General features: G+C 42.0%; 1 protein-coding gene across 2 annotated transcripts in view; it reads left to right on the top strand.

Annotated features, from left to right (window-relative positions):
• The first annotated feature begins 325 nt into the window (after window positions 1–325).
• The window catches only part of CCDC167 (coiled-coil domain containing 167), a 56,381-nt gene continuing 38,660 nt past the window's right edge, over window positions 326–18,046 (top strand). Inside the window, exon 1 of one of the 2 annotated variants that reach the window (XM_042479051.1) lies at window positions 326–562. In XM_042479051.1, the coding sequence (XP_042334985.1) occupies window positions 476–562 (87 nt within the window). In that variant the 5' untranslated portion in view covers window positions 326–475. The remainder of the gene's footprint in view (window positions 563–18,046) is intronic. The other variant, XM_042479043.1, reaches the window with a different exon arrangement.

Below are 18,046 nucleotides of genomic sequence, written 5' to 3' on the forward strand. Positions count from 1 at the left end.
GAGGCTGAGAGAGTGTGACTTGTCTAAGGCCATGACCTTCCTCTGAGGCTGAGAGAGTGTGACTTGTCTAAGGCCATGGCCTTCCTCTGAGGCTGAGAGAGTGTGACTTGCCTAAGGCCATGGCCATCCTCTGAGGCTGAGAGAGTGCGACTTCCCCAAGGTCACTCAATGGCTTCACATGGACAACCTAACACTCGAACTCTGGCCTCCAGAGTCACAGCGCATCGCTCAAACTTCAGTACTGTACTGTATACTCTTAGAAGCCCCGCCCTTAGCCCCGCCCCCATTTTGACCCGTTCCATTTGCCCATATCAAAAATGGCGGCACTTTTGTTGTGAAGCCGAAGCGGGCAGCGGCGGGCCCAAAAATGCCAGTGACAAAAATGGCGTCGGCGACTACTGGAGTCGCGCTTCTGTCAACCCGGCGGGCTCTTACGCCAGTGTGCCGCGCCTGAGGAGGAGGGAAGCGGAAAAGGATGCGCATGAGCCCCTCGGTGCAACGTGGCGGGAGCAAAATGTCCGAGAAACGGCTGCAGCACGAAGGCCTAAGCGTGGCTCAGCAGGTGAGAGGGAGGCCGCGTTGCCGTGGCAACCAGCAGGCCAAGGGCAGCCGTTGCGGAGACCGAGGAGGGGAGAGCAGGGAGGGGATAATTGGTTGCATGGCAACGGAGGGTGGGCGCGGCCTCCGAATAGGGGCGGGGCTTGTGGGTGGCTCAGTCATAACTGAGGAGGATGAAGGAAAGCCTGGGGCTTGTTAAGGGAAGGGAAGCAATACTTGGAGTCATTGTGGGGTTTGTTGTGCAGTTGCCACAACAAACTACCATTCTCAGAATCCCTTAGCATGGAGCCATGGCCTTTAAAGTGGTCTCAAGCAGGATTATTCCTGCAGTGTGGACCCAGCTTTCGAGTCCTTTCCTACTCATAGAGACCCTATCATGGGGTTTTCATGGCAAGTCTCCTCAGAGGGGGGGTTGCCATTGCCATCCTCTTCAGGCTGAGAGAGTGTGGCTTGGGCATGAACCAGGATTCAAACCCAGAGCCGCAGCAGTCCCAACACTCAAATCACGATACTGGCTGAGAAGATGGCCTTTTTAACCCCTCTCTTGCTCATTGTGTGAAGTCTGCAGGCCTTGTAACATGCCCTCCTTCCCTTCACCTTGGCCAGGCTGGCTGTGCTAGGGTTGCCATAATTGTCCACTAAAACCTGGGACAAAATGTAGGACAAAATCTAGACCAAACTAGGACAACTGCAGGATAAAACTCAGCCCAAAATGTAGGGCATTTAAGAAAAATGGAGGACCTTAAATGTCCTAGGGCTGAGTTTTGTCCTGCAGTTGTCCTACAGTTTGGTCTAGACTTTGTCCTACATTTTGTCCCAGGTTTTAGTGGACAGTTATGGAAACCCTAGCTGTGGCTGATGGGAACTGGAGTCCAGAACCTGGAGAGCCACTACTGTTCCAGAGCTGAGTTGGGACAGAAGCCTAAGGACAGATCTCAGTTGTGTATCACCACATTTGGTGATTTGCCCTTTTCATCTTCTACAGTCCCCTAACATCATGGGACTTTTAAGAGTCACTGATGAAGTGTACAAACTAGGGTCTGGTCTGCACGGCAGGATTAATGCACATTAACTGTCATGGCTCCTTTTCAAGGGATCCTGGGATTTGTATTTAGTTGTGGCACCAGAACCAACGTAGTGTAGTGGTTTGAGTGTTGGACTACAACTCTGGAGATCAGTTTTCAATTCCCAGCTTGGCTGTCAACCCACATGGTGACCATGGGCAAGTCACACTCTCTCAGCCTCAGAGGAAGGCAATGGCAAACCTCCAATGAACCAATCTTGCGAAGAAAACCCCATGATAGGCTCTCCTTAGGGTCACCGTAAGTTGGAAAAGACTTGGAGGCCCCAACCAACAAACTCTCTGACAGGGAATGTACAAATCCCAGAATTCCATAGTATGGAGCCATGACAGTTAAGGCGGCATCAAACTGCATTAATCCTGCAGTGCAGATTAGGTGTCACATTCATCTGTCCAAATGCTGAATACCCCAAAGTACTATCAGTCAAAAGGCATTATGCAATTACTCTGTTGTTATTTCTTTAGCAGATTTGTGTGTGTGTGTGTGTGTGTGTGTGTAGGAAGATAAAACAGAAATAGCAGTAGGAAAATAAAGGGGTTACAAAAGAACAATGAGGATGTCTGTACTTCTGCATAAAAATCTTGAATGAAACCACTGAATTATGGTAGACTCCTCTACCAACATTTTAAGACTATGGAGTATCTGTGTATGTGCCTTCAGGTCACCTGTTGACTGATGGCAACTCCATGGATTTCATAGGATTTACTTAGGCAAGGAATAGGGAAGGAATACTAACCATACTTAGCTTCCAAGATCAGATGAGATTGGTGCCTTTTGAGTATTTAGGACCTAAGTTCAAATGACGCTTGAAGTTCACTGAGGTTGAGTCTATCTCTGTAGATCTATTTGGTTTCTCTCCTTGAGTAGAGGGCGCCCTGCCTCTCCACTCCTGATCTTCCTCAAAGGAGGCTGGAGCCACATTCAAGTAAATACTCTTGCAGAGCAGCTCAAGATAAGCCTTAGCAGAATTTCTAGTCCCATGGAGCTCTGCAACTGTATACAGCTGGACAGAATTATTGTTCCTTTTCATATCTTCTGTTCCAACCCAAGGAGATTGGAAATGGAAGACGAAGGCTGGAGTACATCTCCCCTTTTCATCTAAATAGGGGTCATCTCTTGGCCTACCTCGCAGGGCTGTGAGAATAAAATGGGAGGGAGGAAAGCAACCATGTATATTGTCATGACCGTCTTGGAGCAAAATCGGGATGTATATGTAATACCATACTGGCTTTTTAAACAGGATTATTACAAAGTCTTCTGATAATCTGAGGAAATGGATTGGTATCCATAAACGTTCATGCTAAAATAGATCATGTAGTTTTAAAAGTGCTACCAGATTCCTCTCCTTTTTAAATACTAAAATAATGATTATATAAGTTCTCTGGAGAAAAGCCTGATGAGTAACTTCTAGTCACAATCAGAGATGCATAAATGTAAACAGAATGCGGAACCATCAGAAATGGTGTTTTTTTTCTGAATTAAAAGGGTATGATTTTACTTGCAGAGAGAAGGACTGTGAGTTAAGCAGACTGCAAAGAGGGTTAAATGATGTTATAGATGTTTGTTGCAGCTGCAGAGCAACAGAGGGTGAATATACAATGCCACAATTACTTACACAGCCTGTGGAAAGAAGTAATGAATGGACTAAATGAAATATGCCAGGGAGGTAGCTGGACAAAGGTAGTCAGTGTCCTTTGGAAAGTCTCTAGCAGAGAGAGCATGGAGGAAATTGCCATCAGATGTCCTAGCATCTGATAATTGGACTATGAATTTTTAAAATATATATATTGCCACTTTTCTGCATAAAATATTTCAAGGAGATAGTCATATTAGTCGGTTTCAATGACAATAATTACTCTTGTAATTTTTTTAAAAAGGTAGACTGGATGAAGTCCATAAAGGCTTGTGCCAGACATGTTCATTTTGAAGAAGCCACAAAATATGTGTTTGTCTTTATAAAATAAAATAAAAAACCATGCAACAATGAGAACAGCCCAGAGTGGGGTAAAATAATGGCATAAATATTGAGAGGCAGAACTTAGATTCAGTTTCTCTGTCCCGGCTTTGAAGTAATTGATACTGAAAGTGAAGAGTTGGGAACCTGTAGCTTTTCTGTTGTGTTCCTTGTTATTATGTGGCATCAAGTAATGTCTAACATACTGTGACACTATCATGGGGTTTTCATGGCAACATTTGTTCAGAGAAGGCTTGCCATTACCTTCTCCTGAGGCTAAGAGCATGTGACTTACACAAGGTCACCTACTGGGTTTCATGGCTGAGCAGGGAATCAAACCCTGGTCTCCAGAATCCTAGTCCAGCACCCATAACACTATACCACACTCTCTATTACATGTATAATATTGGAAATATAAAAGAACTATTTTTCCCATCTGTAGTTTAAAGTGGTAGAGTCTGTTCTTTGTACCCCTTAATTCCACTTCATGCAGACTGACCTCCTAGTCTCAGTGCTAGATCATATGTTAGGATGCAGAAAATCCTTAGTTAAATCTTTGTTAGCTCTAGGTAAAAGCTGGGAAAACCTCAAATTTAGAGTGCTGTCACTCATCAGACTAAACAATACTGGGAGTGCAAGGTATCTTTGTTTGAATATAGATTTTGATCTTGGAGTAGTGAAAATGTGATTAAATAACAGCCTTTACAGCAGAGGTGAGCAGTTGACAGGCCTCAGCCTACTATCAGGAACTTGTGCAACATCATTCAAACCTCTGGTAACAATGATCTGTCCTTTCTCTTTGCAGAGCTGTCCTTTGGATAAATAGTCCTTGGGGTGAGGAAAGTGGCTTTGCTTTTCCCTGGTCAGATTTCCATTGTAGCCAAGTTGTGTGGGTTATGCAGATTTGTAAACTTTAGGAAAGTAAAATAGTGTTTTGGTTATTTATACTTACAGCTAATGACATCAAAACTGGAAATTGTAAAAGGAACATGCTTTAAAGCTAATTGATGGAAGTTCATTTTTGTAGTTAGTATCTGAACAACATGTAGAACTTTGAAACAAGATTAAAGATAACTTCCTGCTTTTTTCTCCTATCTGAGATCTATTATTATTATTATTATTATTATTAACCTTTATTTATAAAGCACTGTAAATTTACACAGCGCTGTACATACAACCTTTTTAATTGGACGGATCCCTGCCCTCAGGCTTACAATCTAAAAAGACATGACACAAAGGGAGTGGGGGTGGGGAGGTGACATCTCTAGTAGGATAATACATATAAAATACATAGCAATACAGGAAATGATTCAATAAAACAGGCAACAAAAGAACATCAAATAGCAAGCAACAATTATGCAATGCCTGGGAACAGAATGAACAGAATGGTCTTCAACTCCGTTTTGAAGCTGATTAAAGAAGTGATGGCTCTTGCTCGCGAGGGAAGAAGGTTCCAGGAATGAGGGGCAGCGAGTGAAAAGGGGCGAATCAGGGATGGGGCAGAGGAAATCCTGGACTGTGACAGCAGACCTTGACTACCAGAACGGAGGGCCCTGGTGGGAAAGTGAGGAGAAAGAAGGTCTGATACGTAAGGGGGGCCAGCCCATGGAGGGCTTTGAACGTCGACAGCAGGAGCTTATACTGAATGCGGAAAGGGAGGGGGAGCCAGTGAAGGGATGCCAACACAGGGGAGATGTGGTCAGAGCGGTGGGTGGAAGTGATAATGCGTGCAGCTGAATGCTGGACAGAAATTAAAGGACGGAGGTGCGTGCACACACACAGACACACATGCACAACCTGAGCCATCAAGCTTAGCTTGGCATCCACTTCTCTGTGTTTCCAGATGAGGATGTTTATGCCCTCAGTAGCCTGCTGGATGGGGAAGAAAAGAAAGGAGAAAGAGAGAGAATGGGATGTCAATGGTGGGATACAGACTGCCCAAAAAGGGCAGTCTGCCGCTGCCTCCATTTCCACCGGCGGGAAGCCTCAGCCTCCAAATGATGAGGCTTCCCGGCGGCGTAAAAAGAAGCCACAAAAAGTGGCTTCTTTTTGCGGCACGCAAGTGACGCCATGACGTGTGGACACTAGGCATCCATTACATCAAAATGGTGGCGCCCATGTGAACAGGGCGCCACCATTTTGTACGTACTCCATACATACTAGGGTTGTGGGCGTCTAAAAAAGACGCCCCCAGGCAACCCTAGTACGTACAGAGTACGTACTTGGGTGCCTGTTTGTTCAGGACCAGAGATATAGAGAGATGTGCTCTTTGTGACATGCTTTTGGGGCTCTGGTCCCATCATTGCCCACCACTTGCATCTGAGCTATGATAAATAGTATTTGAGTAAAAGTGACCCTTGGTAGAAAAACAGGTCCTCATACCTTCTTTATGAACAAGTCTTCTGGTGTTATGTCCTTGGGTATTTAGTCCGTATATTTCTAGCCTGTCCTTCTAGAAACTAACTGTGATATACATGGTTCTCTTCTCTTAATCCATCCTCGCAAAAACCCTGTGAGGTAACTGAGATGATACCAAAAGACGACTCAGTCTTTGCAATCCTAGTTTGTAATCCAGTCTTCTCTAACCTAGTGGCTATGTTGTATGGAAATGATGGGAGTTATAATCCAACACCTGGGAGGTATCAGGTTGGGGCAGGCCGATCTAACTACTCTGCTACTACTTTGGCTTTCATGTCTCTAACATATTCTGTTGTCTGGTTTCCAACGTACTGGAATGTGCCTGCTAAATTATTTTTGGAAAGTATATCCCTCCTATTTGGTAATCGCTGCTTATTTGAAGAGAGTGGAAAGTATCCTTGAAATAATGAGTGTCTCTTTATAAAAAAAACTTTTTTCATTTTATTAATTGGGAGGAGTAAGAGTACCAGTGCCTCAAACCATAAGTCACCACTGAATAAAGGGTAACTAGAATAAAATTTGCTACATATTCCTGGCCAGCTTTGTTCCCCTATTGAAGATGCTTTCCATATTGCCTATATAATTGCAAAGCTGTCCTTTATTCTGTAGACCAGATCTGTTCCATCTTTGCAGTTGGCCCTGAAGGTGTTCTGTCTAAGCTTTTTACATGTTCCACCTCTGCTGTCTTGTCCCTTGGCTTTGATTTCAGTGTGTTATCTGTGTAATGAGATAATTTGAGACAATAATATTGAAAGTTTTATCTATGCCTGAGCCAGGGATGAAAAGAAAAAAGAACTGAAGCTTTCATACGCAGCAGTGTCTGAAGTGAAGAGCCAGGAGTCTATATCTCAATCAATCCCTGGGTGACAATCGATGGCTGAGATTTTTTTCTCACGGTTTTATTTTCCCCCCCCCCCTCCTTTTTGTTGCTTGGCTCAACCACTATTCCCTCCCTCCACTGCAGCTTGGGAAGGCAACATAAGAGACAGCTTTTGCAGTCTCCTCGTTCTGCCCTTTTCCATATTTCCAACCCCTCCTCCCTTTCACACTCCATACATTCAACATGTGAAGAAGCACTCATTACTGTTCCTTCACCATGTTGAAGCTTTCAGCTCTGTTTGCTGCAGTTATTTTGAGCTTATTAAAACTCCCCCTGCTCTGAGGCAGTGATGTGTTGATTTAATCAAAAGTATCTGCTGATCTTAGCAGTGCAACAAAGATATTCGCAAATGAGAAATCCTGGGAAGTAGGACCTCAAGCTCGACTAGTCGTAGGTGGCTCAGCCTGTTCTGCAGTAGCTCTAGCCTCTGAGAGTAAAAGCACACCTTTTCCTTCTTTGCATGGCACTCAACCTGTTGTCATGCTGTGAACTGGGTTGATCCTCCTTTGATGCATTTTTTTTTTTTTTTTGGTAATATCCCTCACAAACAATGGTAAAAATTTCTAAGTTAAGTCCAATGGCAGTTTGCACAAAGTAAGTAGTAAGGTAGAACCTGTGTTTTTGTTTGGAATATGAGCTCTTTATTTTTTTTAAAAAAAAACCACAGTGGTGTTCATCATAAATTATAAATAACCAAATCCCAGAGAACAGTCAGGGAGTAAAACGTGAGAATGGATCTTGATGACTGTTATTAAACACCTGTCAGAACGCACTGAACCCAGACATCACATTAATTCTCTCATCCTTCTCCAGCTTGTACCTTCCAGTAGCAAAGCAAAAGGTATAGCTACTGGAGTATGTGTGTGACAAATGGGAGTATGACCCCCAATAAGAATTTTGCCTCCATGAAATTTTCATTCAATCCCTAAATTTCTAGCAATGCAGAAACTTAAACATTGATTATTTACAGAAAAAAAACCCCTAGGCATCTAGAGCAGTGGTCCCCAAACTGTGTTCGTTAAGAGATTTTGGACTTCAGCTCCCAGAAGCCTCAGCCATGTTGGCCAACAGTCTGAGATTCTGGGAGATGAAGTCCAAAATCCCTTAAAGAACACAATTTGGGGACCACTGATCTAAAGGAAAGGGGCAGGCAAAATAAACAAGGAAATGCAAATATAGTACAGTGGTGCCTCGGGTTACGAAATTAATTCGTTCCGCGGCTAATTTCGTAACCCGAAAAACCTTCGTAAGCCGAATTGCCATAGGCGCTAATGGGGAAAAAAGCCGCGGCTCTGCCGCGGCTCCATTTAAAACAGCGCCGGAGTTTTTTCGTAACCCGAAAAAACTTTCGTAACCCGAAACAATAAATCCCTATGGGATTTATTCGTATCCCGAAAAATTCGTAACCTGGGTATTTCGTATCCCGAGGTACCACTGTAGATATAAAGAGTTCTAAGTATTTAGGCTAATCAGCGTCTCACTCTCTGCAGTGTTAGAAATGAGGGGACTGAGGGGAAAATTCATTGGGGCTTATGCCTTCATTTTGCCCTTCCCCCATAACTACACTTCTACTCTAGGTAGTTTGAATGAACTTAGTTATTGGTTTGCAAATGAATAAGTAGTGATTTCTACACATTTGAAGAGCTGCCCGGTTATACAGAAGCATTGTTGTATGCCTCCAAGTAGGTTCCAACTTATGGCGACCCTATCACAGGGTTGTTTTTTTTGGGGGGGGGCAACATTTGTTCAAGGGGGTTTTGTTTTTGCCTTCCTCTGAGGCTGAGAGAATGTGCCTTACCCAAGGTCACTAGTAGTGCGTTTCCACAGCCAAGTAGGAATTTGAACCCTGGTCTCCCGAGTTGTAGTCCAATGCTCAGTCAAACCACTGCACTGCACTAGCTCTCTTTGTGGATGTGTATAGTGTTCTGCAGTGGGTCCTTGGTATCCGCTGTGATTTACTTCCAGTGGATACCAAAATCCGTGAATGCTCAAGCGTCATTAAATATAATGGCACAATAAAATAGGTGTCCCTTATATAAAATGGCAAAATCAAGATTTTCTTTTTGGAATTTTTATTTTTAAAAATATTTTCAAGTTGTGGAGGCTTGAGCTCGTGGACAATGAATCCATGGATACGAAGGTCCAACTGTAAATTAAAAAAAAAATAAAAACATCTAGCAAGGACCTGTGTGTTTTAAGAATATGCATGATGTTTACATGTCAGTTACGTAGGGATGGTTGAAAGAAGGATACAGCACTGACATTCAAAGATATAGCTGTGTTAGTCTGTAGAATCAGTATGTAGAGAAAACTTGTTGCACCTTTGAGACTAACTGGAAGGAAGAGGTTGGCAGCATGAGCTTTCTTAGACTTAAATATACTTCTTCAGATGCATTTGGACAAATCTTCCTGCTTTTGTTCTCAGTGTGAGCTGATTTCTAGTGGCCAAACAAGATAGGAGCCATGAAACAGAAAGACTCCATTGGACCGGGTTCTTTTAGTTCAGATTATGTAACTCTATTTTATTATGTGCCTTCAAGTCATTTCCAGCTTATGGTGAACCCATCATGGGTTTTCTTAGCAAATTTCTTCAGTGGAATTTTGTCATTGCCATCCTCTTAAGGCTGAGACAGTGTGACTTGTCCACGGTCACCCACTGAGTTTACATGACAACAGGCAGATTAAAACCTTGCCAATAGCCAATGGGAGCCAGGAAAAGGTGGAGGCTGCTCCCAGGACTGAGTATATAAGAGGGAAGAGCAGGTTTGAAAGTGGGATGAAGAGCCATTGAGGCTAAGTTAGGTGGCTGTGAGGGGCAGTTAGAAAGGGTATTAGGTACCCAAGAAAGGGAAGAGGAGTGTCCTTAATTAAATTGTTGTTGCGTCCTGCAAGACTGAGATATAGTGTTTGGTGACTAGTGGAGTCACAGGTAACCAGAAGGGTTATAAGATACAAAAGTTTAATAAAGATTCTGTGAGAACTTGGTCTGTAAGGGAACATATATGAAGCTATAAAGAAACAATTACAAAGACAAACTAAAGAAACTGTTAAACTGTGTAACTAATAAGCAATAGCAAGTAAATCTCTATATCTCTTATCAGTGCACTTAAGCACTCTCTAAGCGGTTTACAATGTATAAGTCAATTGCCCTCAACAATCTGGGTACTCATTTTAGCAACCTTGGAAGGATGCAAGGCTGAGTCGACCCTGAGCCCCTGGCTGGGATTGAACTCACAACCTTGTGGTTTGTGAGTGAGTGACTGCAGTACAGGCATTTAACTACTGCACCACCAGATATTTATATAAGGTGTTTGTACACCATATCCATTGTGAACACCATCCACTAAAAGAGATGCTGTATTCAGCCTGACTTGCAAATAAACTTCTTACTTGGTTTCAACAGCCAGCTGTCTGAAGTGATTTCAGAAACATATTAAAACCACTACCAACAAAGAGAACAGTCTTTTAGGTTTGAGACACATTAGACAATGGTTGTGTGGCTGTCAGTGAAAAATTAGTGCCAGCTTGGGGGAGGGGGATTTGTAACCCAGAGGGCTAGCATCTAAAGCAGTGATTCTCAACCTTCCTAATGCCGCAACCCTTTCATAAAGTTCCTCATGTTGTGGTTACCCCCAACCATAAAATTATTTTCGTCTGGTTCCTAAGACCATTGGAAATATGGGTTTTCTTAGGCAACCCTTGATCCAAAGGGGTCACAACCCACAAGTTGATCTAAAGAGATTTATTGTGCAGGAGATACTTAAGAGAGTCCTGAGTTCGAGTCTCAAAAAATTGGTGGGATAGTGGCCAGCATCTTCACAGTGGGGTTTTGCCATTGCCATCCTCTTAAGGCTGAGAGAGTGTGACCTGCCCGAGGTCACCCAGTGTGTTTACATGGCCGAGCCAGGATTTGAACCCTGGACTCCAGAGTCATAATTCAAGGCTCAAATCACTGGCTCTCTCACACATGGCTTTTCATGTAGAAGAATGAACTGGCATCTCATTTTGTATTTGTAAAGACATCACTGTAAAATGCTCATGCACACAGTTTTAATTGTTCCAAGTAGATGGCAACTAAATGACAAAATGATTAATAGTTCAGACCTGTTCAAAATAAGTGACCAACCAGGGGTAACAGATTAGTGTGGTGGAGATAAAAGATAGATGCCGTCTTACATTTTATGTAAAATGATCTGTGTAATTCAACAGTAACTGGTCCAGTTAATAATAGTCCTTCATCTGCTGAAGTATTATTAAGTAGATATTTGTAAAAAGTTTGAGACATGAAAACAGAAAGGCAGATGGCCGAAGATGACATTTTGCAGCAATAATGTATTCATAAAGGTATTATCTATCATTTAGGACATTATTTTACTGTCAGAGCCTGTTTTTTTAACTCCAGTGGATGGTGTATGTTTGCACAGATCCAAAGGTAGAGACTGTCCTAATATTTAAAGTTAATATTTATAATGATTCCATGGAGAAACTGTGGCTTGTGCCTACAGATTAAGGATACACTGGAGAAAGGGGTTGAAATTATTGCTTTCTTAAAAGGCAGTCAAACAAGAAAAGGTTTAGCAAAATAGGAAGTGACAGCATCATGACTGAGTACTTAAAAATTAACGTGTATTGCCAAGCAGGAGCACCAGCCGCAGGATTTTGAGGCTGCCTCATGTGGGCCATGTAGTATTGTGACCAAAAATACATTATTGTATTAAGATTCATGAACAGGAACAGCGTGTTTAGTAGTTTTCTGCTCTACTTAGCCTTAGCTAGAGCTACATCGAAGGCAGCACTCATTTCTAGGTGAATAGTTTCAATAAGAACAGACAAATGTAAAGTTAAAAAATCCAGGACAAATCTGCCCATATTTGAAGAAGACCTCCCCTCCTCTCCCCTTTCTCTATTTCCTCAGGGTCAAATTTTAGATTGTAAACTCCTTGGGGGCAAGAATTGTCCTCATCTAGTCTGTAGAATATCATGCATATTAATAATGCTATATATATATAAAATAGTAACAAGTATTTTTACTTCTGTTTTAATCAGCCACTGTAAGGGCATGCCTGTGATATATGCTTAAGTGAATAAAAGTGGCAGATATTCTACCTACCTATCCAAATCATAATAGGTTGTGCACATATTATACAAATTGAATATAAAATCTGAAATACTCCAAAATTCAAAATTGTCCAACTGGGTAGCTGAAATAGTAACACCTTTGTTTTCTGATGGTTCAGTGTACACAAACTTTGTTTCATGCACAAAATTATTAAGAATGTTGCTGTATATATTTGAGTACAGTATAAGGTGACTTCATTTATATGTCAAGGCCAGGTTTTGGGGCCAAAATTATGGATTTTGATATGGCCCATGAATAAGTCGAAGATAAAACCTAGGGGCATGTAACAAAGGATAAAAAGGAAGAAGCAAAAGAAAACCATGCCAAAGAACTCATGGCAGGCATAATTGTTTGTAAAGGCTGGTTCTTCTTTTAGGTGCTACCAGGATGGACTACCCTCTTGCCTTTTACCACTCTACTTAGAGAAGAGGATGGTTCCTATTTTGATTAGAAAATACAATACTTACATTGACCTGTGAATAGGTTGACACAGCATTTGGGGGTCAATTTTTAATTAAAATCAATAGACATAGACATGACTACCGTATATACAGTGGGTATAAAATAACCTTCAGGCTATGTGTATAGGATGTATATGGGACATAAATGAATTTCATGTTTAGACTTGAGTCCCATCTCAAAGATCATTATGTATATGCAAATATTCCAAAATCTGAAAACTCCAAAATCCAAAACACTTCTACCGTGCTGGCCAATTGGCCATAATAAAGTTGTTGTTGTTGTTGTTGTTGTTGTTGTTGTTGTTGTTGTTGTTAAAGACTTCTATTCCCAAGCATTTTGGTTAAGGGAGACTCAATCTGTAACCAATACTGAAATCATATTGAAATTTAAGGAGACATGGAAAAGCCTAGAGCCATTGCTGCAAGTTACAGTGGATCCAAAATGGACAAATCATGAATGTTTCTCCATCATTTATGTGTTGGATAAATATCCTATGAATCTAGTTATTCAGAGTTATGCTTAATAATAATGGTTCACATTTATTTCAGTATGTACATGGTATAGAGCTATCTCCCCTTTTCCAGAAGAGAACTTATGGCCTGTGAATTTTTCACAAGTAGTTTTGTTGTTGTTTTTTTAGATGGCCTTCCTCCCAGGCACTGATCAGGCTTAGATCTGGTTAGCATCAGCAAAATGCCTGCATTGCATACCCCCAATTCATGCCTTGGCTGGAATGCCTTTAGAGTGTTTGCTGCATCTCATATACAGTATTACAGGAATTGATAGTATAAACTAGTTCTGGTTTAGTACTGGTAAATGGTACATTGTTCCTCCATCCTTTGATTCCTTTTGCCCTGAATATTTCCATTGATTTCAAGATGGTGGTGACTGGATGTGACACATTGGCACACATCATTGGTCTCTTTCACAATACACAGTTACAGCACTTCAATACCACTTTAATTGCTTTGGCTACACCATATGGAATCATTAGATCTGTAGTTTTGGGGGGCACTAGAGGTCTCCCTAAACTACCCCAACCTAAACTGCAAATCCCAGGATTCCATAGGATTTTGCCATGACTGTTAAAGTGAAATGAAAATGTTATAATTGTGTAGTGTGAGAAAGACTTTAATGGCCCATGTTGTTGTTGTGTGCCTTCAAGTCATTTCTGACTTATGATGACCCTAAGGCAAGCCTACTGTGGGGTTTTCATGGCAGAATTTGTTCAAAGGGAGTTGCCATTGCCTTCCTCTGAGGCTGAGAGAATGTAACTTGCCCAGGGACATTCAGTAGGTTTCTATAGCTGAGTGAGGATTTGAACCTTGGTCTCCAGAATCATAATCTACAGTAATGCTCAAACCACTATACCATGTTGGTTCTAGTGGAGCTAAAGTGGTATGGTGGACCTAAATCTTTCTGACTTTGGTAGATATGACCTTCCAAAATGCCTACCACTGAAAATTTTACTAGTTTTCTGGATGGGCTTGTTGCAGTTTGTTGGTCTGTTTTTGGCTGAATATCCTCCCACTCTTCCTCTTTAAAGAATCTACTGAAAAATTTGCTGGTGTGAAAAAGAGAAGTGCAATACATTTCTGTTGTCTAGCTTTCAAATATTTCTTGGAATTTTATAGGTGGCCCTTCAAAAGCAATTTTTGTGAGGCAGATGGGTATGTATGGTAGAATAGGAATGGATTTTTCACTTGGGATGCAAATAGCAGATAAATTTATTTCTTCATATGATGCAAGACTGCTTTGGTGTGATGGTACAAGAGACGCTTGTAAGACAAAAAAGAAACTTGTAAGCTAAGCTTTTGGAGTATGTGTATTGCAGGTGGTAATTTCATTGCTCACATCTAAAAGGAATACTCTGCAATATTCAGATAATTAAAAGACTTGCCCAAATGACTAGCTTTTTACCAGGCTTAAATATGCATTGATTTTGGATAGAGAAGGCCAGTTGGTTAAAGCGAGAAACATTAATGTAACTTCGGGCTCGAACAGACAGGCCAAAATAAAGCTGCTTCAGGTCACTTTGGAGTATGCTGTTTAAATCACACATGCATCTTAAGAGGCCAGAAACTGCTCTAAAGCCACACTCCAGTCTTTGGGTCTGGAGTGTGGCTTTGGCATGGCTTCTGGCCTCTTAGGACTCATGCAGCATTTAAACAGCATACCTCCAAAATGACCCGAAGCAACTTTATTTTGGCCTGTCTGTTCGGGCTCTTCCTGTCTGATTTCAGCCTCCAAGTGTAATTTTTGAGTGTCCCTGTGGTGTATACATTATGATGAATTGGGAAACCAGTGCCCAGACAATAGGAAAAAGCTCCTGGCCAGCCATGTGGGGCAAATCTACTTAATAGGAATGCAGTTTCATTAGTCTTCTACTTGCATGCCCCCACCATTTTTGTTTGGCTCTGATCTGTTTTATTAGGGTCAGGAGGCATAAAACCTCATTATCTAACTCCATTGGATGTGTGTATGTGTATGTGTGTGATGGCAGAGTGCCAGGATCTTAATTAGGGAATCTATAAAGACAGAGGCCGGATGCCACTTCTTGAAAACTGCTTGTAGCCTTCCTGCAAGGAAGAATACTTTTTATTAATTCATTACAACATTTGCTTATTTAAAAACAAACCCAAGAAATCCAGCAACATCAAATGCCATCCCTCTGGGTTTTTTTTTAAGCCTGCTTCTCAGATTTGTCGCCCAGAGACTGTGTGAATAAATATCAAAAATGAGCATGTAGGTCTCTTTGGCCTGCGGTCTGTTCTTTCTACCCTCCTCACTCTAAGCCTCTGTGTTTTGGGAGGTCTCCAGAATTCCTTCAAGTGAATCCAGATTTCGGAAGAAATGGGCATGGTGCCTTGATGGTTTACTTGCTGGTTGGGGATGCTGCTGGCTTTGGCAGTTCACAGCTTGCTCGTCATATATAAAGGCTCCATCCGTCCTCTCTTCAAGTGCCTCTTGTAGCGCTGCAATGGGGGAACTGCAGAAAGGTATTAACAGAGTAGGTTATGGGGACAGCACTCATTTCTTTGAAGTGGCACTTGTTATTACCTACCTGTTAGGAGGCTGTGTTACAGGTTTCATGGAATGATGCAAAATTCTCCACATCGAACTGTGGACACTGTGTCTCTTGTTGTTTTATTGATGTTATGCCATGTTGCCATCAGCAAATACATAAAGTGTGGGTAACAGACATGCATCATAAAGTACTGAAGTTGTATGCGAGGGTGTTGTAGGCCACCTCATGCATGATGTTTAACTATGTTTATCTTTCATTTATTTTTCATTGCTTTGCTGTGAGAAACATTGGTGTTAACACTGGGGTATCTGCAGCAAGCCCGAGTGCTGCATAAACGTGTGGAAACACTGATTCTTTAAAATTTCCCAACTCTATAGATGTCTTTCAGCATCCAATTATCTTTCTCCCGTTTCTCTTAATACCCTGGTCAGGTAATCTGTCTCTCTTTAGTCCACTGCTTTCTAGTGAAGTCCAGGGGTCTTGACTGTCTTTCATTAATAGGGTCACCATAAATCTAAGCTGATTTAGATTCATTCATAGGGTCACCAGGGGTCTTGCAACAAGCAAGTCCCCTGGTCAAGACAATCTTCTAGTGCCTTTAGAGATGAATGGCAGAGTAGACAGAAGGCTTTGGAGGCTTTCTTAAGTGCAGGACTTTATTACATGAGGCTTGAAAAGTGGAATTAGAGCAGGATAGTTGTGTCTGTGGCTGTATTTTATCATACCATGCTGTGTCTGTCCAGTAGCTGGTCTGTAGTCCATATGCTGCTGGAGCGCTTCTTCTCATTGATGGGTAAAATCCTTCAGTGCTTTGCAATTGCCCTGCTTTTCCACTGTTAATGCACATGTGATAAATGCTTCCCAAACCAGTTGTTGTTATTTATTTATTTATTTATTTATTTAGCGATGTAGATTTACACATAGCTGTACATACAAACAATAAAATCGATAAAAATGAAACCTGCCAATGGCGTATATTCTACAAAATACATATAAAATAATAGATAATAATACAAGTTCTGATACCAGGGCAGTTACATGTTGTGAGTGGGTGTGATTCTGCTCCTCTCACTTTCATTATTCCCAGGCTGTTTTTCTTCCCCCAATTTCTTTGATTTATTTCTTTTACTTAACAAATTGCCATGATCACACAATTGGCCTAAAAAGAAAAATAAATTAAAATAAATACAGACTGAAAGGGTGGAAAGTGCACAGGGCAGGAAGGTGCTGCTGTGGAGGCTGGCATGCAGAAGACAGAGGCTGGGATAGAAGCAGCACCAGGCCATTTGGAACAGCTGGGCAATAATGAATGTCACCATGCTGGTGTGTTTGCGTTTCTGAGACAACACAGTTGTGGTGCTTATGACCCTGGTGTGATAAGGTCCACAGTTAATAGATTTTTTAAAAAGATGTTCAAAATCTCAGTGAACCTGACTGAGGAGGAACTTTCCTGACCACATGAAGGGTGAAGATAAAGTGGTCATAATCCCAGAGCATAAGCCTTTCTCCTACACCAAAGCTGTACATCACCTGAGAGGAAGGTGATAAGAGTTCAGAAGTCAATAGTGCCTACTTTCCATATCTTTCACCATTTAAAGAATGGGGTCTGGTCAGTCTTTGACTGCAGTCCTATACCCACTCTCCTTGGTGAAACATCTCTGATTGGAGACACATAAGATCCCATTCAGTCTTTGTCTGAAGCTGCCACAAAAATATCTCCCATGTTAGTCTACCTAGGCGTTAAGATCTTCAGGTGAGGTCCTGCCTTCAGTGTCTTCTCCCTTAGAGAAAGTTATATTTGAGAAAGATATAAGAGATGTGTGTGTGTGTGTGTGGCCACATAGCCCGAAAAACCCACAAAAAACTATACAAGATAAGTCTTTCACACTGTTCTTATTAGGTTGTGCATCTTCTTGCCAAGGGAGGTTAGCCTGGCACCTTCCCTGTTGTCCTGTGTGTGTGTGTGTGTTGTGTTACTTCAAGTCATTTCCAGCTTATGGTGACTCTAAGGAGAACATGGGATTTTCTTGGCAAAAATTGTTCAGAGGATGTTTCCCATCTGTACTACCAGCAGTCAAAACCTGCTTTATTCATAGACTCTGTAACAGTTAAACTGGGCTGCTGTGAAAATGGGCTTTAACTAGATAGGTGTTGCTTTTGACTAGACAGGGGGGACTAGAACTGGACAGGGGGAGTGTGTCCCTGTTAGTCCTGATAGGTCTCTCAGCGGCTTTCGATACCATGGACCATAGTATCCTTCTGAGCCGCCTCTCTGGGATGGGGCTTGGGGGTACTGTTATGCAATGGCTCCAGTCTTTCTTGGAAGGGCGGACCCAGAAGGTGGTGTTGGGGGACTCCTGTTAGACTCCTTGGCCACTGGCCTGTGGAATCCCTCACAGTTCTGTTTTGTCCTTCATGTTGTTTAACATCTACATGAAATCGCTGGGAGAGGTCATCCGGAGTTTTGGGGCACCGTGTCATCAGTATGCAGATGACACCCAACTCTATCTCTCCTTTCCATCTGATTCCAAAGAAGCTGTCCCTG

The sequence above is a fragment of the Sceloporus undulatus genome, chromosome 1 (assembly GCF_019175285.1).
Source record: "Sceloporus undulatus isolate JIND9_A2432 ecotype Alabama chromosome 1, SceUnd_v1.1, whole genome shotgun sequence".
NCBI classification, from domain to species: domain Eukaryota; kingdom Metazoa; phylum Chordata; class Lepidosauria; order Squamata; family Phrynosomatidae; genus Sceloporus; species Sceloporus undulatus.